This window comes from Lolium perenne, chromosome 4 (assembly GCF_019359855.2).
Source record: "Lolium perenne isolate Kyuss_39 chromosome 4, Kyuss_2.0, whole genome shotgun sequence".
NCBI lineage: Eukaryota > Viridiplantae > Streptophyta > Magnoliopsida > Poales > Poaceae > Lolium > Lolium perenne.
Genome location: NC_067247.2, coordinates 167,273,281 through 167,294,832, shown reverse-complemented (window position 1 = coordinate 167,294,832; position 21,552 = coordinate 167,273,281). Strand labels below are relative to the sequence as shown.

Sequence of the window (21,552 nt, the reverse complement as noted above, 5' to 3'; positions counted from 1 at the left end):
ATCTAACCAAGGTTGGTGCATCACATTTTGAGTAACTAACCTTTTTACTATGTTTTCATGGCTTTTAGCATGATTGACTAGTACTATAAAGAAACATTTGCATTATTTTATCCTCTGTAAAATGGACTAAATCAGGAGAAACTAAGACTGAAATTAGATTGTTGCCAAAGAATTTGTGCCACATAAAAGTACATGTAAACATGATCCTAAGCTTCTTAATGAGATTAGATTGAAGATTTTATTTTCTAGCAAATCGAATATAAGAGTGCATATAAACATGATCCTAAGCTTCTTACTGAGATTAGATTGAAGATTTTTATTGCTAGCAAATGGGATATTTCTAAGTGCTGCTACCTTTGTATGGTATGCAATTGTTTGTAAAAGGGACGTCTTCCTTTTGAGGATATGTCTTCCTCTTTTCCACATGTTGTTGCTAAAAAAATTTAGGAGTATTTTGATGTTTTCTCTAACATACAACTTGGATTGCCACCTACTCAAGGAATAGAACACCAAATTGACTTGATATTAGCTTGGCTACCCAACCTGCGTCATACCGTACCAATATGGAAGAGAAAAGGAGATTCAACAATAGATACAAGAACTACCCAACAAAAGGTTATATTCTTGAATATCTTATTCTATGTATTGTCTCTATTATTTTTCTACTTAAAAGTTTCCTCTCGACTTTCAGAACACCCCTAAATGAAAAAGATCCAATATGTTCTTGTTTCTCAGTCAACCCATCGCGTATGTGTGCAGATTTTTGACCTATCAACAATATATAATTTGTTATCACCATCCTATACCACGGGTGGATGACATACCTGATGAGTTGAGTTGCTCTACTGTGTTCTAAAAATTGATTTGCATAGTGGTTACCATCCATTCATATGAAGTTAGGATATGAGTAAAAAACAAAACTAACCTAGATTTATATGAGTGGTTTGTAATGTTTTTTGGCTTAACTAATGCTCCTGGCACTTCTATAATCTTAATGGACACAATTTGATGCACTTTTTGTTGGACGTTTTGCTTTGATGATATTGTAATATATAGAAGATCTTTAGAGGACCATTTAATGGCTTTGATGATTTGGAAAAAGATGCACGTTCATTTGGTAATCACGAGGAGTGCAAATTTTGCAGTGATAAAGTCTTGTTTCTTGGCTTTGGGAAAAGGGGGCAAAACGCACCAACGAGATGATTATTCATGGACAAATGATGTGAAGATGATCGCCATATATTCATAGTGACAGCATGTAGCGCGCCAGATTTTCAATGGCCAAACTACTCGCAACACACTGGTCAGTTTGCAGTTTCAGTTGACGCGCCCTCTCCCTCACCCGATCCCCTTCCTTCCCGGCCATCATCATCCTCACCGTTTTGGCAACCCTCGCCCTGTCGATCACATCCCCCAACTCAAGCCCAACCCCCCATTGGTGCGTCAAGTACCTCGCGTTCACCGTCTGGTCCGCGAAGCACGGCTGCGCCAGCATCGGCACGCCCGCGCATATGCTCTCCAGCGTCGAGTTCCAGCCGCATTGCGTCCAGAACGCGCCGATGGCCTCATGGGCCAGGACCTCCCTTTGTGGCGCCCATGTCACGACCTTCCCTCTGACCCTCACCTCCTCGTCGATCCCGTCCGGCATCCGCGGCGTCGCTTCGGTGGCAATGCCATGGACGGAGCCGGGCCTGACGACCCACAGGAACGGCACGCCGCTACCGGCCAGCCCCCACGCCATCTCCTCGAACACGCCGGCGTCGACGCTGGCCACGCTTCCCAGGCTCACGTACAGCACGGAGCGCGGCGGGTGCGCGTCCAGCCATGCCAGGCAGCTGCGGTCCGGCTCGTGCAGGCTGTGCTCCGCCGGCGCAGGGCACATCATGTGCAGCGGGCCCACGGCGAAGGCAGGACAGGACAGCTCGTCCTGGATCTTGGTTAGCTCCAGCGCTTCGATGGCATCGAACGTGTTGAGCACGACCCCGGATGCCGATGCTCGCATGGCCGCGGCGACGCGTGCGATGAAGCCACACAGCGCATCCGTGTCGCTGCCGTCCACGCGGATGAGATCTCGCACGCGGAGCGGCTCCAGCTCTGCCACCACCTCATCCAGCCGCTCGTCTGCCCAAGTAATTCATACGTATGTGTTCGTCCATCCATTAAACGATGATGATTCAGTTTGCTCCAAGACTCAAAACATGTAGAGTAGTACCTTTGACTGGGATGTAGCCGGCGGCGCACAGCCGCGGGAACGCCAGCATGCTCCGGAACATGGCGGCGCTGTCCGTCCGAAGCGCGAGCACGGGCACGCCAAGCTCGCTGGCGGCGCCCAGCGCCGTGTACCACTGCCCGTCCACCACCACGCAAGCGACGTCCGGTGGTCGTTGACCCAGCAGCAGAGACGCCAGTGCCTCGCGGAACGGCCGCTCGCACGCGCCGTTCAGAGCCAGGAGCTGGGCGACGATGTCGGTCCTGCTCCCGCCCCCTGGGGTGGCGTCCCCGTTGTGGAGCTTCTCGTTGATGGGGACGAACGCCAACTCCGGGTGGCGCGCTGGGTCGGGTGCGTTGAAGTCGGCAGTGGCGGAGCTCCCATTATGGCAAGCTATGGCGCCTGCCAGAGCTAAACGTCTCAAGTATAATACTCTAATCCTATCCCAATGTTCTGATTACAAAAAGGGCCGGCCATGTGTGTACATCGACAGGATAAATCCAATGAAGGATCATGTATGGGCCGTGGTAGATTCTTTTCATTTTAGCCTGAAAGGTCACTTGCAGACTTGCTACTCGGCCTTTACTCAACACTAATGATGCATCTAATCTTTGCCCGTGACCAAAATGATTAATTTGAGAAGATGATCCTACTTTCATATATATTTTTTCTACTAGCCTATATGTGGCGTATGTATTACATATATACACGGATAATTACTTAGCGCTATTTTTTACCCTATCTATTGTTGCCATACTATCGGCACCGCCACACCAAAAATTTAGTCCGTCCTCCGCCACTGGAAGTCGGTGTGGAGGACGCTGACGGCCAAGCCACGAGCGTGGAGGAGCTCACCCAACTGGAGCATGGGGCTGATGTGGCCCTCAAACGGCAGCGGAAATACGACGACACGGCGGCGGACGCCGTCGGAACCTTGTTCTTGTCTAGCCATCGCCGCCGGCCGGTGGCTGGCGTGGTTGAATTGATAGCTTACCAAGCAGCAGATATTTTAAACACCAAGAGGTATCATCTCAACTGCATAGTCCATGGTAAGCCATGTGAAAGGTTTGGCAGGAAGTAGAAACCCTGTCATCTGCCAAAATAAAATAAAGATGTGACTATTTCTCAAACCAAATCTAACGGTTCAGATATTTTTTCTTAGTTGCAATTTCATATAGAACTGGAAAAATCACCTGTGACGTCAGGCATGACTCACGACTAGCTATAGGATGCCATAGCATAGTATTGTTGTTGGTATGCATGTCGAGGTTTTGATCCAGGACAAGATATTTGAAGGTGCAAGTGCTTGTGATCACGAACCGATGGACTAAGCACCCAAGATTTATACAGGTTCAGGCCATGGGTGATGATCCGGTAACAACCCTATGTTCTTTGTTGGCTATATTATATGTAGCGTGAGGTGCTCAAATATTACAAAGGGGGAGGGATGTTCCGGCTAGGAAGCTAGCCAAAAGATATGGTGGACGCCGACTAGGAGTTTATCCGGCATGTTGATTCTGCTCCGGCTAGGATACATCTCCAGGTAGATTGAAACTCATGGGTGTGCTCTAAGATCTTAAAGATGAACTACCCAACTACTACGAATCCGATGAGCTTTTCGCCGGAGTCTTCTGGCTAATTGTGGGTGTATGAGCATTTGGGTGTGCGTTTTGTGAACGAAGTTTCAGGTGGGATTACTTGCCCTTCTTCCTCTGTGGGTTGCTCCTTTTATACCCTCGGCCATGGACATTGGGGCATGTCCGCGTAGCTGAAGTGATATGGCGATTGGGCTTCTAGGATGCTACTCTTCAACTCCTTGGATGCTACTCTGTCTTCCTATCTCCACACCATCATGAGCCTTCTAGTGTAGCTAAGGTCACCGTGGACTTCCCTGTCCTCGGGGATGACTCCGCCAGCCAAGGGCTATGATATGGCATCCTTGTGCATTCGGCAGAACATCATCTTGCTATTCCGCCGTTTAAGTCTAAGACCCGCCTGGACGGGCAGTCAAGGCTAAATTTACACGTTTGTGGGTACCCAGTTACCTATGACTCAGTTGTCTGAATTTGAGGAGTGAGAGTCAACCAGTGAGAATGCTAGCATAATATCTATTGATACTTTTATAAGCTACTGACAAACAACACGGAACAAATTCTGATAAATAACAATTCTAAGGAGTCTTGCAAGAAAATTCTCGAGGAAGCACTTGCAACAACTAAGGAAGTATGTGTTGCTTCTTCAATTGGGACAATGAATTTAGAACCTTCTTCATGGTTAATGCGGTCTATTTTCCCTCCGACTAGTTTGGCCGTGCTACTGCAGGTGCTAGCACGCTAGCGATGGGGTGGTCGTCATGGTGCCACCAATCTAGCGTCGTGGATGTCTAGCTCCAGGTCTGGCCGGGCCTTGCTAGCTAGCTCTTGCGTTCCTCAACGGATGAGTCCAGTTGGGGCTAGTTCATAGTGTGGTTTCGATTGTGGAGCGGTAGTTGTAGTGATTTCTGCTCTGCCTCCTCGTGATGGAGACCGGATTTTGGATCAGTTTTGGACCTTGGTGAAATTCGCGCACGGCCTTGGTCTGTGCCGGTGACTACAACCAGCGTCACCTGCGGGTGGCGTTTCCTTCTTAAGGCGTCCCGATGATGGCCCTAGTGTTTGAGATGATGGACTCCGTCCCCCGCCTCAACCTGCTACCCATGGGTGCCTCGCATCGTGCTACCCTCTCTGGTAGTGTCTTGTGGATCACCCCGTGACCTCTTGCTGGTGTCGCAACCCTCTCGCAACACCGGCATGGCTACTTTTATGCGGCTATGATGCGATAGCTAACGTCCTCGCTAGCGCCTTGGGGGCTTTGCTAGGTCGACGTCTGGCCATAGCTGTTGCCAGTGTGCCTACCCCAATGCCAGGGGAAGGTGTTGAGTTTTGGTCTGGACCTAGCCTGAGCTCCAGGGGTGGTGATTTCGGGTCAGGGTGAAAACTTTGCAGGACCTCGGTCTCCGCTAGCAACGATGACACGTTCGTGCGCCATTCCCCTTCTTGGAGGCGTCGTTGCATGACCTCCCTCTTTCGGTTCCTCAAGTTCTTCTAGGTGGTCGGACCGTCGTCGAGTGTTCCCTTGGGCTGAAGTCTTGGTGCGGTGCAGGTTTATTGATGTGGACACAGTCGGGATCGCTCCAGTCCAACAGCAGATAAGGCCCCCTCATCATGATTCAAGCTAGCGCTTCGGCTTGATGTCTTTGTGTTGTCTCTTGGTGTGGGTTTCGGTGTGCTCTATGTCCATGTGTGTGTGGTAACTCATAGTGTAACTTCTAGCCGGTTGATGGTTCGTTAATTTAAATCCGGGCTCATTTCGAGCCTTCCGTCTACTATGAGAAAAAAAAATGAGAATTATAGTATCATGACAAATGGATCTCAACGATTAAATGCTAATAAAAGACAATGCATATGATAGTGCATGATACTACTAGAATTATGAGATATACTTATTTTTTTGACTGTTAAGCAGCACCGGTCGACAGTTTGCATTTCGATTACATGCCACGAGGTCTGTATTAGGGCACCGGGTTGAAGTACTTGAGCTTCCAGTCCCGCGAGCCCTCCCCAGAGACGCCCCACACGAGCACCTCGCAGGTGCCGAGCCCGGCCACGCGCAGCACCAGGAGGTAGTCGACGGCGTTGCCCTTGGCCCGCCGCGTGGACGCCGATACGACGCACTCCAGCACTGGCGCCGGCGAGATGTCGTGCCAGAGGCTGTAGATCACCACCGCGAAGTTGCCCACCTTGCGGTAGAACGCGTCCTCCACTGCTTTCCCGCAGCCGTGCCCCGGCGAGCTAGGCTGAGCGCCAGAGACCAGTACGGCGGTGAGGAGGAGCGCGGCGAGCAGAAGGACGAGTGTTGACGACGAGGTCCTCATTGCTACACGTCTGTAGCTATAGCATACTACACTGGACAGGAAGCTCACTGCATAAAGAGGCATGCATGGCGATGGCTACTTATAGCGAGCGAGCGCCTGTGCGCACATGAGTTGCGTCCGGACTAGACGTGGCGGTGTACGCCCGATTTGTGGCTCGTCCATGTGAGGCGGCCACGATGTGTGCGGGTATGCCAAAACGCACGAGTCCTTAGGTTAAAAGAGGACAAGCGGAGAAAATGGGTCTCCGGCGTGAGAGAATGGCAACCTAGCTTGATCGACGAATTCAAGGACCACGAAGGCTTGATTGGTTGTCATCTTGACAATTGACGGATGTTGCACCGTCTGAGAACTGAGAACTGTAGCGGATGCATCATAGCTAGGTACTGCTAGACTGAATAAATCACTGAGAACTTGTTTATTTCTGGTGTATTTGAAGTGTATTTTAGAGTTCTTTTTTTAAAATCAAAATTTCTTAGAGTACTTGTGGAGAGATTACCCTGTATCTCGGAACATCTTCACTAAAGCATCTATTCGATGACATAATCTCGAGATTTTTCGATAAAGGGAATATATTAATATCGAAGGATACCAATTACACCTAGCCTCTACAACAACGCAATGCCCTAAAACATTACGGATGCACACAACCAAAAAAGAGAAAGAGAAAACTAAGAAATAAAAGTCCCGCTACAGCATCACAACCCTAGCAACAGTAATACAACCACCACCAAGACAACACATGAAAATCAGACTCTTCAAAAGCGACGCCTCCAAGAAGGGAACAGTGCACCAGCGCCGTCGTCGCCCGATCAAAAATCTTAGGTTTTTCACCCTGAAGATAGTCTTCGCTCTCAAAACAAAGCCTTCAACAAGGACATTGCCAGGCACAACTAGTTAAGGTCAGACCTTGGGTTTTCACCCTGAAAGGTAAGACTCCGAACTTCACATGTGCTCCTGCCCCCACTTCCATACCACTGTTGCTAAGTCCGGAACACCAAGCAAGCCCCTCAACAACGCAAAGACTTTAACCTCCATTAGCTAGTCCTCCAATCTGGCCTTCATGATATTCTCTTCTTCTGACTTCACCATGGATCAACTGTCACTTGGTGTCAACACAGAAAAGAGCTTCACGCCGCTCCCTCCAGACCAATCGGTCGGAATAAAAGCATGAGTGCGCATGACCGAATACCACCGATCCAGCAAACTCCAAGCAATAAAAGCACTGTTACACTTGCTGGCGGCGCCTTCCGAAATTCAACACACCGGGCAGATCGCAAGTCCAGGCTTCCGGTATGTCTTCCTCTTCACGCAAGAGAGGCCCTAGGACCGCCGCCTTTATTCAGGTCGGACCCCCACGTTGGCGACCATCCCGGGCTAGCCACTCCAACCCTCCACCGGCGACATCAGCGGCTTCCACGCTTCTCCATCTCGCAGCCGGAACGCGGTGATAGATCGACAGATCCACCACCACCAACCACAGGCCACCCTCTCCGGTGAAGAAGAGGGCCAGCTCCACCGTCAAACCCAAGGCTGCTGCCCCGGGCGACCTCGTGTCGCGGGAGAAGCCCGAGATCGCCTCCACTCACCGACGAGAGGCGGGGTGAAAATGGCGCAGATCATGGGCCTGGCCGCCGCCCACCACCATCCCCTGCCAGTGTGCTGCGGGGGAGAGCCGATGGGAGGAGAGGGTCCGCGGCGCAGAACGCCGCCACCGCCCATCACCATCCGCGCTGGCCGGTCCACCGTACGCGTCGAGGAGGAGAGATCCCGTTGATACGCGTAGAGCACACGCCCGTTGGGAACCCCAAGTGGAGGTGTGATGCGTACAGCAGTAAGTTTCCCTCAGTAAGAAACCAAGGTTTATCGAACCAGTAGGAGTCAAGGATCACATGAAGGTCGTTGGTGATGGAGTGTAGTGTGGCGCAACACCAGGGATTCCGGCGCCAACGTGGAACCTGCACAACACAATCAAAGTACTTTACCCCAACGTAACAGTGAGGTTGTCAATCTCACCGGCTTGCTGTAAACAAAGGATTAAATGTATAGTGTGGAAGATGATGTTTGCGAAGAACAGTAAGAACAAGTATTGCAGTAGATTGTATTCAGATGTAAAAGAATTGACCGGGGTCCACAGTTCACTAGTGGTGTCTCTCCAATAAGATAAATATTGGGTGAACAAATTACAGTTGGGCAATTGACAAATAAAGAGGGCATAAAAATGCACATACATATCACGATGACTACTATGAGATTTAATCAGGGCATTACGACAAAGTACATAGACCGCTATCCAGCATGCATCTATGCCTAAAAAGTCCACATTCGGGTTAGCATCCGCACCCCTTCCAGTATTAAGTTGCAAACAACAGACAATTGCATTAAGTATGGTGCATAATGTAATCAACACAAATATCCTTAGACAAAGCATTGATGTTTTATCCCTAGTGGCAACAACACATCCACAACCTTAGAACTTTTACATCCTTGTCCCAGATTCAATGGAGGCATGAACCCACTATCGAGCATAAATACTCCCTCTTGGAGTTACAAGTATCAACTTGGCCAAGCCTCTACTAGCAACGGAGAGCATGCAAGAACATAAACAACACATATATGATAGATTGATAATCAACTTGATATAGTATTCCATATTCATCGGATCCCAACAAACACAACATGTAGCATTACAAATAGATGATCTTGATCATGATAGGCAGCTCACAAGATCTAACATGATAGTACAATTAGGAGAAGACAACCATATAGCTACTGCTATGGACCCATAGTCCAAGGGTGAACTACTCACACATCAATCCGGAGGCGATCATGGTGATGAAGAGTCCTCCGGGAGATGATTCCCCTCTCCGGCAGGGTGCCGAAGGCGATCTCCTGAATCCCCCGAGATGGGATTGGCGGCGGCTGCGTCTCTGGAAGGTTTTTCGTATCGTGGCTCTCGGTACAGGGGTTTTCGCGACGGAGGCTATAAGTAGGCGGAAGGGTAGGGTTGGAGGAGTCACGAGGGGCCCACACACTAGGGCGTGATGGCGTGTAACTCACACGTTCGTTGGGAACCCCAAGAGGAAGGTATGATGCGCACAGCAGCAAGTTTTCCCTCAGAAAGAAACCAAGGTTTATCGAACCAGGAGGAGCCAAGAAGCACGTTGAAGGTTGATGGCGGCGGGATGTAGTGCGGCGCAACACCAGGGATTCCGGCGCCAACGTGGAACCTGCACAACACAACCAAAGTACTTTGCCCCAACGAAACAGTGAGGTTGTCAATCTCACCGGCTTACTGTAACAAAGGATTAACCGTATTGTGTGGAAGATGATTGTTTGCAGAAAACAGTAGAACAAGTATTGCAGTAGATTGTATTTCAGTAAAGAGAATTGGACCGGGGTCCACAGTTCACTAGAGGTGTCTCTCCCATAAGACAAACAGCATGTTGGGTGAACAAATTACAGTTGGGCAATTGACAAATAAAGAGAGCATGACCATGCACATACATATCATGATGAGTATAGTGAGATTTAATTGGGCATTACGACAAAGTACATAGACCGCCATCCAACTGCATCTATGCCTAAAAAGTCCACCTTCAGGTTATCATCCGAACCCCCTCCAGTATTAAGTTGCAAAGCAACAGACAATTGCATTAAGTATGGTGCGTAATGTAATCAACAACTACATCCTTAGATATAGCATCAATGTTTTATCCCTAGTGGCAACAGCACAACACAACCTTAGAACTTTCTGTCACTGTCCCTGGTGTCAATGCAGGCATGAACCCACTATCGAGCATAAGTACTCCCTCTTGGAGTTACAAGCATCTACTTGGCCAGAGCATCTACTAGTAACGGAAAGCATGCAAGATCATAAATAACACGTAGATATAACTTTGATAATCAACATAACAAGTATTCTCTATTCATCGGATCCCAACAAACGCAACATATAGAATTACAGATAGATGATCTTGATCATGTTAGGCAGCTCACAAGATCCGACAATGATAGCACAATGGGGAGAAGACAACCATCTAGCTACTGCTATGGACCCATAGTCCAGGGGTAGACTACTCACACATCACACCGGAGGCGACCATGGCGGCGTAGAGTCCTCCGGGAGATGATTCCCCTCTCCGGCAGGGTGCCGGAGGCGATCTCTGGATCCCCGAGATGGGATCGGCGTTGGCGGCGTCTCTGGAAGGTTTTCTCGTATCGTGGCTCTCGATGCGGGGTTTCGTCACGGAGGCTTTAAGTAGGCGGAAGGGCAAGTCAAGAGGCGGCACGGGGGGCCCACACCATAGGCCGGCGCGGCCAGGGGTGGGGCCGCGCCGCCCTAGGGTTTGGCCACCCCGTGGCCCCTCTTCGTCTCTTCTTCGGACTTCTGGAAGCTTCGTGGAAAAATAGGCCCCTGGGCTTTGATTTCGTCCAATTCCGAGAATATTTCCTTACTAGGATTTCTGAAACCAAAAACAGCAGAAAACAAGAATCGGCACTTCGGCATCTTGTTAATAGGTTAGTTCCGAGAAAATGCACGAATATGACATAAAGTGTGCATAAAACATGTAGATAACATCAATAATGTGGCATGGAACATAAGAAATTATCGATACGTCGGAGACGTATCAGCATCCCCAAGCTTAGTTCTGCTCGTCCCGAGCAGGTAAAATGATAACACAGATAATTTCTGGAGTGACATGCCATCATAATCTTGATCATACCATTTGTAAAGCATATGTAGTGAATGCAGCGATCAAAACAATGTATATGACATGAGTAAACAAGTGAATCATAAAGCAAAGACTTTTCATGAATAGCACTTCAAGACAAGCATCAATAAGTCTTGCATAAGAGTTAACTCATAAAGCAATAATTCAAAGTAAAGGCATTGAAGCAACACAAAAGAAGATTAAGTTTCAGCGGTTGCTTTCAACTTGTAACATGTATATCTCATGGATATTGTCAACATAGAGTAATATAATAAATGCAATAAGCAAGTATGTAGGAATCAATGCATAGTTCACACAAGTGTTTGCTTCTTGAGGTGGAGAGAAATAGGTGAACTGACTCAACATTGAAAGTAAAAGAATGGTCCTCCATAGAGGAAAAGCATCGATTGCTATATTTGTGCTAGAGCTTTGATTTTGAAAACATGAAACAATTTTGTCAACGGTAGTAATAAAGCATATGCATCATGTAAATTATATCTTATAAGTTGCAAGCCTCATGCATAGTGTACTAATAGTGCCCGCACCTTGTCCTAATTAGCTTGGACTACCGGATCATCACAATGCCTTTGTTTTTACCAAGTGTCACAAAGGGGTACCTCTATGCCGCTTTGTACAAAGGTCTAAGGAGAAAGCTCGCATTGGATTTCTCGCTATTGATTATTCTTCAACTTAGACATCCATACCGGGACAACATAGACAACAGATAATGGACTCCTCTTTTATGCATAAGCATGTAACAACAATTAATAATTTTCTCATTTGAGATTGAGGATATATGTCCAAAACTGAAACTTCCACCATGGATCATGGCTTTAGTTAGCGGCCCAATGTTCTTCTCTAACATATGCATGCTTAACCATAAGGTGGTAGATCTCTCTTACTTCAGACAAGACGGACATGCATAGCAACTCACATGAAATTCAACAATGAATAGTTGATGGCGTCCCCAGTGAACATGGTTATCGCACAACAAGCAACTTAATAAGAGATAAAGTGCATAATTACATATTCAATGCCACAATAGTTTTTAAGCTATTTGTCCCATGAGCTATATATTGCAAAGATGAATGATGGAATTTTAAAGGTAGCACTCAAGCAATTTACTTTGGAATGGCGGAAAATACCATGTAGTAGGTAGGTATGGTGGACACAAATGGCATAGTGGTTGGCTCAAGTATTTTGGATGCATGAGAAGTATTTCCTCTCGATACAAGGTTTAGGCTAGCAAGGCTTATTTGAAACAAACACAAGGATGAACCGGTGCAGCAAAACTCACATAAAAGACATATTGAAAACATTATAAGACTCTACACCGTCTTCCTTGTTGTTCAAACTCAATACTAGAAATTATCTAGACCTTAGAGAAACCAAATATGCAAACCAAATTTTAGCATGCTCTATGTATTTCTTCATTAATGGGTGCAAAGCATATGATGCAAGAGCTTAATCATGAGCACAACAATTGCCAAGTATCACATTACCCAAGACATTTATAGCAATTACTACATGTATCATTTTCCAATTCCAACCATATAACAATTTAACGAAGGAGAAACTTCGCCATGAATACTATGAGTAGAAACCAAGGACATACTTGTCCATATGCTACAGCGGAGCGTGTCTCTCTCCCATAAAGTGAATGCTAGGATCCATTTTATTCAAACAAAACAAAAAACAAAAACAAACCGACGCTCCAAGAAAAAGCACATAAGATGTGATGGAATAAAAATATAGTTTCAGGGGAGGAACCTGATAATGTTGTCGATGAAGAAGGGGATGCCTTGGATGAGTCTTCTTAATATATGCAGGGGTGAACCACCGGGGCATCCCCAAGCTTAGAGCTTTCACTCTCCTTGATCATGTTGCATCATACTCCTCTCTTGATCCTTGAAAACTTCCTCCACACCAAACTCGAAACAACTCATTAGAGGGTTAGTGCACAATATAAATTGACATATTCAGAGGTGACACAATCATTCTTAACACTTCTGGACATTGCATAATGCTACTGGACATTAGTGGATCAAAGAAATTCATCCAACATAGCAAAAGAGGCAATGCGAAATAAAAGACAGAATCTGTCAAAACAGAACAGTTTGTATTGACGAATTTTAAAATGGCATCAGACTTGCTCAGATGAAAATGCTCAAATTGAATGAAAGTTGCGTACATATCTGAGGATCATGCACGTAAATTGGCTTAATTTTCTGAGCTACCTACAGGGAGGTAGACCCAGATTCGTGACAGCAAAGAAATCTGGAACTGTGCAGTAATCCAAATCTAGTACTTACTTTTCTATCAACGGCTTTACTTGGCACAACAAAACACAAAACTAAGATAAGGAGAGGTTACTACAGTAGTAAAAAACTTCCAAGACACAAAATAAAAACAAAGTACTGTAGGTAAAACATGGGTTGTCTCCCATAAGCGCTTTTCTTTAACGCCTTTCAGCTAGGCGCAGAAAGTGTGTATCAAGTATTATCAAGAGACAAAGTGTCAACATCATAATTTGTTCTCATAATAGAATCAAAAGGGTACTTCATTCTCTTTCTAGGGAAGTGTTCCATACCTTTCTTGAGAGGAAATTGATATTTTATATTACCTTCCTTCATATCAATGATAGCACCAACAGTTCGAAGAAAAGGTCTTCCCAATATAATGGGACAAGATGCATTGCATTCAATATCCAAGACAACAAAATCAACGGGAACAAGGTTATTGTTAATGGTAATGCGAACATTATCAACTTTACCCAAAGGTTTCTTTGTAGAATGATCAGCAAGATTAACATCCAAATAACAATTTTTCAGCGGTGGCAAGTCAAGCATATTATAAATTTTCTTAGGCATAACAGAAATACTTGCACCAAGATCACATAAAGCATTACAATCAAAATCTTTAACCTTCATCTTAATGATGGGCTCCCAACCATCCTCTAGCTTTTTAGGAATAGAGGCTTCACGCTCTAGTTTCTCTTCTCTAGCTTTTATGAGAGCATTTGTAATATGATGTGTGAAAGCCAAATTTATAGCACTAGCATTAGGACTTTTAGCAAGTTTTTGCAAGAACTTTATAACTTCAGAGATGTGGCAATCATCAAAATTCAAACCATTATAATCTAAGGCAATGGGATCATCATCCCCAATGTTGGAAAAAATTTCAGCAGCTTTATCACAGGCAATTTCAGCAGTTTTAGCAGTTTCAGCGGTTTTTAAGCGCTTTGCATTAGAAGTGGAAACATTGCTAACACCAATTCTTTTATTAGTATTAGTAGGAGGTGCAGCAACATGTGTAGCATTAGCATTACTAGTGGTGGTAATAGTCCAAACTTTAGCTACATTCTTTTCTTTAGCTAGTTTTTCATTTTCTTCTCTATCCCACCTAGCACGCAGTTCAGCCATTAATCTTATATTCTCATTAATTCTAACTTGAATGGCATTTGCTGTAGTAACAATTTTATTATGATGATTTTCATTAGGCAAAACTTTTGATTTCAAAAGATCAACATCAGCAGCAAGACTATCGACTTTAGAAGCAAGTATATCAATTTTCCCAAGCTTTTCCTCAACAGATTTGTTAAAAGCAGTTTGCGTACTAATAAATTCTTTAAGCATGGCTTCAAGTCCAGGGGGTGAACTCCTATTATTGTTGTAAGAATTCCCATAAGAATTAGCATAGCCGTTGCCATTATTATAAGGATATGGCCTATAGTTGTTACTAGAATTGTTCCGGTAAGCATTGTTGTTGAAATTATTATTTTTAATGAAGTTTACATCAACATGTTCTTCTTGTGCAACCAATGAAGCTAATGGAACATTATTAGGATCAATATTAGTCCTATCATTTGCAAGCATAGACATAATAGCATCAATCTTATCACTCAAGGAAGAGGTTTCTTCGACAGAATTTACCTTCTTACCTTGTGGAGCTCTTTCCGTGTGCCATTCAGAGTAGTTGATCATCATATTATCAAGAAGCTTTGTTGCTTCACCAAGAGTGATGGACATAAAGGTACCTCCAGCAGCTGAATCCAATAAATTCCGTGAAGAAAAATTCAGTCCTGCATAGAAGGTTTGGATGATCATCCAAGTAGTCAGTCCATGGGTTGGGCAATTTTTAACCAGAGATTTCATTCTTTCCCAAGCTTGAGCAACATGTTCAGTATCTAATTGTTTAAAATTCATTATGCTACTCCTCAAAGATATAATTTTAGCAGGGGGATAATATCTACCAATAAAAGCATCCTTGCATTTAGTCCATGAATCAATACTATTCTTAGGCAGAGATAGCAACCAATCTTTAGCTCTTCCTCTTAATGAGAAAGGGAACAATTTTAGTTTAATAATATCGCCATCTACATCTTTATATTTTTGCATTTCACATAGTTCAACAAAATTATTAAGATGGGCAGCAGCATCATCAGAACTAACACCAGAAAATTGCTCTCGCATAACAAGATTCAGTAAAGCAGGTTTAATTTCAAAGAATTCTGCTGTAGTAGCAGGTGGAGCAATAGGTGTGCATAAGAAATCATTATTATTTGTGGTTGTGAAGTCACACAACTTGGTATTTTCAGCGTTGGCCATTTTAGCAATAGTAAATAAAGCAAACTAGATAAAGTAAATGCAAGTAACTAATTTTTTTGTGTTTTTGATATAGCGAACAAGATAGCAAATAAAGTAAAACTAGCAACTAATTTTTTTGTATTTTGATTTAGTGCAGCAAACAAAGTAGTAAATAAAACTAAGCAAGACAAAAACAAAGTAAAGAGATTGAGAAGTGGAGACTCCCCTTGCAGCGTGTCTTGATCTCCCCGGCAACGGCGCCAGAAAATATGCTTGATGGCGTGTAACTCACACGTTCGTTGGGAACCCCAAGAGGAAGGTATGATGCGCACAGCAGCAAGTTTTCCCTCAGAAAGAAACCAAGGTTTATCGAACCAGGAGGAGCCAAGAAGCACGTTGAAGGTTGATGGCGGCGGGATGTAGTGCGGCGCAACACCAGGGATTCCGGCGCCAACGTGGAACCTGCACAACACAACCAAAGTACTTTGCCCCAACGAAACAGTGAGGTTGTCAATCTCACCGGCTATAACAAAGGATTAACCGTATTGTGTGGAAGATGATTGTTTGCAGAAAACAGTAGAACAAGTATTGCAGTAGATTGAATTTCAGTAAAGAGAATTGGACCGGGGTCCACAGTTCACTAGAGATGTCTCTCCCATAAGACAAACAGCATGTTGGGTGAACAAATTACAGTTGGGCAATTGACAAATAAAGAGAGCATGACCATGCACATACATATCATGATGAGTATAGTGAGATTTAATTGGGCATTACGACAAAGTACATAGACCGCCATCCAACCGCATCTATGCCTAAAAGTCCACCTTCGAGGTTATCATCCGAACCCCCTCCAGTATTAAGTTGCAAAGCAACAGACAATTGCATTAAGTATGGTGCGTAATGTAATCAACAACTACATCCTTAGACATAGCATCAATGTTTTATCCCTAGTGGCAACAACACAACACAACCTTAGAACTTTCTGTCACTGTCCCAGGTGTCAATGCAGGCATGAACCCACTATCGAGCATAAGTACTCCCTCTTGGAGTTACAAGCATCTACTTGGCCAGAGCATCTACTAGTAATGGAAAGCATGCAAGATCATAAATAACACGTAGATATAACTTTGATAATCAACATAACAAGTATTCTCTATTCATCGGATCCCAACAAACGCAACATATAGAATTACAGATAGATGATCTTGATCATGTTAGGCAGCTCACAAGATCCGACAATGATAGCACAATGGGGAGAAGACAACCATCTAGCTACTGCTATGGACCCATAGTCCAGGGGTAGACTACTCACACATCACACCGGAGGCGACCATGGCGGCGTAGAGTCCTCCGGGAGATGATTCCCCTCTTCGGCAGGGTGCCGGAGGCGATCTCCTGGATCCCCCGAGATGGGATCGGCGTTGGCGGCATCTCTGGAAGGTTTTCCGTATCGTGGCTCTCGGTACTGGGGGTTTCGTCACGGAGGCTTTAAGTAGGCGGAAGGGCAAGTCAAGAGGCGGCACGGGGGGCCCACACCATAGGCCGGCGCGGCCAGGGGTGGGGCCGCGCCGCCCTAGGGTTTGGCCACCCCGTGGCCCCTCTTCGTCTCTTCTTCGGACTTCTGGAAGCTTCGTGGAAAAATAGGCCCCTGGGCTTTGATTTCGTCCAATTCCGAGAATATTTCCTTACTAGGATTTCTGAAACCAAAAAACAGCAGAAAACAGCAACTGGCACTTCGGCATCTTGTTAATAGGTTAGTTCCAGAAAATGCACGAATATGACATAAAGTGTGCATAAAACATGTAGATAACATCAATAATGTGGCATGGAACATAAGAAATTATCGATACGTCGGAGACTTATCAGGGCGGCGCGGGCCCCTCCTTGGCCGCGCCACCTTAGTGTGTCGCCACCTCGTGGCCCCACTTCGTATCTCCTTCGGTCTTCTGGAAGCTCCGTGGAAAAATAAGACCCTGGGCGTTGATTTCGTCCAATTCCGAGAATATTTGCTTTGTAGGATTTCTGAAACCAAAAACAGCAGAAACAAAGACATCGGCTCTTCGGCATCTTGTCAATAGGTTAGTGCCGGAAAATGCATAATAATGACATAAAGTGTGTATAAAACATGTGAGTATCATCATAAAAGTAGCATGGAACATAAGAAATTATAGATACGTTTGAGACGTATCAAGCATCCCCAAGCTTAGTTCCTACTCGCCCTCGAGTAGGTAAACAATAACAAAGATAATTTCTGAAGTGACATGCTATCATAATATTGATCAATACTATTGTAAAGCATATGAGATGAATGCAGCGATTCGAAGCAATGGTAAAGACAATGAGTAAACAACTGAACCATATAGCAAATACTTTTCATGAATAGTACTTTCAAGACAAGCATCAATAAGACTTGCATAAGAGTTAACTCATAAAGCAATAAATTCATAGTAGAAAGCTTTGAAGCAACACAAAGGAAGATATAAGTTTCAGCAGTTGCTTTCAACTTCAACATGTTTATCTCATGGATAATTGTCAACACAAAGTAATATGACGAATGCAAATAAGCAAGTATGTAGGAATCAATGCACACGGTTGACACAAGTGTTTGCTTCTAAGATAGAAAGAAGTGGGTAAACTGACTCAACATAAAGTAGAAGAATGGCCCTTCGTAGAGGGAAGCATGGATTGCTATATTTGTGCTAGAGCTTTTATTTTGAAAACATAGAAACAATTTTGTCAACGGTAGTAATAAAGCATATGTGTTATGCATAAGACATCCTATAAGTTGCAAGCCTCATGCATAGATTACCATTAGTGCTCGCACCTTGTCCTAATTAGCTTGAATTTACATGGATTATCATTGCATAGCATATGTTTCAACCAAGTGTCACAAAGGGGTACCTCTATGCCGCCTGTACAAAGGTCTAAGGAGAAGGTTCGTATTGGATTTATCGCTTTTGATTATTCTCAACTTAGACATCCATACCGGGACAACATAGAAAATAGATAATGGACTCCTCTTTAATGCATAAGCATTCAACAACAAATAATATTCTCATAAGAGATTGAGGATTGATGTCCAAACTGAAACTTCCACCATGATTCATGGCTTTAGTTAGCGGCCCAATGTTCTTCTCTAACAATATGCATACTCAAACCATTTGATCATGATAAATCACCCTTACTTCAGACAAGACGAACATGCATAGCAACTCACATGATATTCAAAAAAGGTGTAATAGTTGATGGCGTCCCTAGAAACATGGTTACCGCTCAACAAGCAACTTATAAGAAATAAGATACATAAGTTACATATTCAATACTCCCTCCGTTCCTTTCTATAGTGCTTATAGATTTTTAGCATTTGTTTCAGAATATAAGGTTGTAGCTTAGCTTTTTTTCAATTACCCCCTCCCCGTTCAGCTCCCAAATCGTTCAGCTCCCAAAATTGTTATGGTAAGTTTGGAAGATATGGATTTCCAAAATTTTACGTTGATCTCAAATCGTTCAGCTAGGGGTCTTGTGTAAAAAATACTCTTGCGCTAATTTCCATGCTAAAAAACAATAGGCACTATAGAATGGAACAGAGGGAGTACCACAATAGTTTTTAAGCTATTTTCCCATGAGCTATATATTGCAAAGACAAGGAATGGAATTTTAAAGGTAGCACTCAAGTAATTTACTTTGGAATGGCAGAGAAATACCATGTAGTAGGTAGGTATGGTGGACACAAATGGCATAGTTTTTGGCTCAAGGATTTTGGATGCACGAGAAGTATTCCCTCTCAATACAAGGCTTAGGCTAGCAAGGTTGTTTGAAGCAAACACAAGTATGAACCGGTACAGCAAAACTTACATAAGAATCTTTGGTGAAACACAATGGGAGAGGCTTAGGCTTAGGCTTAGGCTAGAGGGTAAGTAGATCTCGAAGGTTTCAGCCGAAAAGTACTCGACGATTATGAAAACTAGGGTTTGTAGACAATGATTCGATTCCTTCTTCGTCCCTCGACTCCCCCTTTATATAGGAGGTGGAGCCGAGGGATTCGTGCTATACAAGTTACAGAGTCCGGGATGGTTTCTAACTCATCCCGCCAGATTACAAATAACACTTCCTATTACAACTCTTAACTTTCCTTAATATAGCTTGGGCTCCCGGATCTTCTTATTCTTCGGGTAGTGGGCCTCCAGTAAACCCCAGGTACCATCTTCGGCAGGCCCATTTGGGATGCCTATGTCACATATTGCAAGCATTATAAGACTCTACATTGTCTTCCTTGTTGTTCAAACACCTCACCAGAAAATATCTAGACTCTAGAGAGACCAATCATGCAAACAAAATTTTAACAAGCTCTATGTAGTTCTTCATTAATAGGTGCAAAGTATATGATGCAAGAGCTTAAACATGATCTATATGAGCACAACAATTGCCAAGTATCAAATTATTCAAGACATTATACCATTTACCACATGAAGCATTTTCCGTTTCCAACCATAATAATGATGAACGAAGCAGTTTCATCCTTCGCCATGAACATTAAGAGTAATGCTAAGAACACATGTATTCATATGCAACAGCGGAGCGTGTCTCTCTCCCACACAAAGAATGCTAGGATCCTATTTTATTCAAACACAAACAAAAATAAAAACAAACATACGCTCCAAGTAAAGCACATAAGATGTGACGGAATAAAAATATAGTTTCACTAGAGGTGACCTGATAAGTTGTCGATGAAGAAGGGATGCCTTGGGCATCCCCAAGCTTAGATGCTTGAGTCTTCTTAAAATATACAGGGATGAACCACGGGGGCATCCCCAAGCTTAGACTTTTCACTCTTCTTGATCATATTGTATCATCCTCCTCTCTTGACCCTTGAAAACTTCCTCCACACCAAACTCAAAACAAACTCATTAGAGGGTTAGTGCATAATCAAAAATTCACATATTCAGAGGTGACATAATCATTCTTAACACTTCTGGACATTGCACAAAGCTACTGAAAGTTAATAGAACAAAGAAATCCATCAAACATAGCAAAACAGGCAATGCGAAATAAAAGGCAGAATCTATCAAAACAGAACAGTCTGTAAAGACAAATTTTTCTGGGGCACTTAACTTGCTCAGATGAAAATGCTCAAATTGAATGAAAGTTGCGTACATATCTGAGGATCACGCACGTAAATTGGCAGATTTTTCTAAATTACCTACAGAAGGGGCTGCTCAATTTCGTGACAGTAAGAAATCTGTTTCTGTGCAGTAATCCAAATATAGTATCAACCCTACTATCAAAGACTTTACTTGGCACAACAATGCAATTAAATAAAGATAAGGAGAGGTTGCTACAGTAGTAACAATTCCAAGACTCAAATATAAAACAAAAGTGCAGAAGTAAAATAATGGGTTGTCTCCCATAAGCGCTTTTCTTTAACGCCTTTCAGCTAGGCGCGGAAAGTGTGAATCAAGTATTATCGAGAGATGAAGCATCAACATCATAATTTGTTCTAATAATAAAATCATAAGGTAACTTCATTCTCTTTCTAGGGAAGTGTTCCATACCTTTCTTGAGAGGAAATTGATACTTAATATTATCTTCCTTCATATCAATAATAGCACCAACAGTTCGAAGAAAAGGTCTTCCCAATATAATGGGACAAGATGCATTGTATTCAATATCCAAGACAACAAAATTAACGGGGACAAGGTTATTGTTAACCATAATGCGAACATTATCAATCCTCCCCAAAGGTTTCTTTGTAGCATTATCAGCAAGATTAACATCCAAATAACAGTTTTTCAATGGTGGCAAGTCAAGCATATCATAGATTTTCTTAGGCATAAAAGAAATACTTGCACCAAGATCACATAAAGCATTACAATCAAAAACATTGATCTTCATCTTAATGATGGGCTCCCAACCATCTTCTAACTTTCTAGGAATAGAAGTTTCAAGTTTTAGTTTATCTTCTCTAGCTTTAATGAGAGCATTTGTAATATGTTTTGTAAATGCCAAATTTATAGCACTAGCATTGGGACTTCCAGCAAGTTTTCGTAAGAACTTTATAACTTCAGAGATATGACAATCATCAAAATCTAAATCATTATGATCTCAAGCAATGGGATCATTGTCCCCAATATT

At 43.8% G+C, this 21,552-nt stretch overlaps 1 protein-coding gene across 1 annotated transcript; it reads right to left on the bottom strand.

Moving 5' to 3' along the window:
- Nucleotides 1–1,176: 1,176 nt before the first annotated feature.
- On the bottom strand, nucleotides 1,177–3,236 carry LOC127294784 (DIMBOA UDP-glucosyltransferase BX8-like). Its single transcript, XM_051324682.2, has 3 exons — nucleotides 3,010–3,236; nucleotides 2,213–2,586; nucleotides 1,177–2,121 (listed from the first exon to the last, which is right to left on the bottom strand). The coding sequence occupies exons 1-3, from the start codon at nucleotides 3,159–3,161 to the stop codon at nucleotides 1,244–1,246; spliced, it is 1,404 nt and encodes a 467-aa protein (XP_051180642.1). The 5' UTR covers nucleotides 3,162–3,236; the 3' UTR covers nucleotides 1,177–1,243.
- Between the last annotated feature and the right edge of the window lie 18,316 nt (nucleotides 3,237–21,552).

Bases quoted from the DNA above. Each gene is read 5' to 3' on its own strand.
- LOC127294784 (XM_051324682.2), bottom strand. From the start codon at position 3,161: ATGGCTAGACAAGAACAAGGTTCCGACGGCGTCCGCCGCCGTGTCGTC. The intron at 2,587-3,009 runs GTGGCGGAGGAC...CCATAATGGGAG, and splicing joins GTCCTCCACACCGACTTCCA to CTCCGCCACTGCCGACTTCA. The intron at 2,122-2,212 runs GTACTACTCTAC...TTACTTGGGCAG, and splicing joins CGGCTACATCCCAGTCAAAG to ACGAGCGGCTGGATGAGGTG.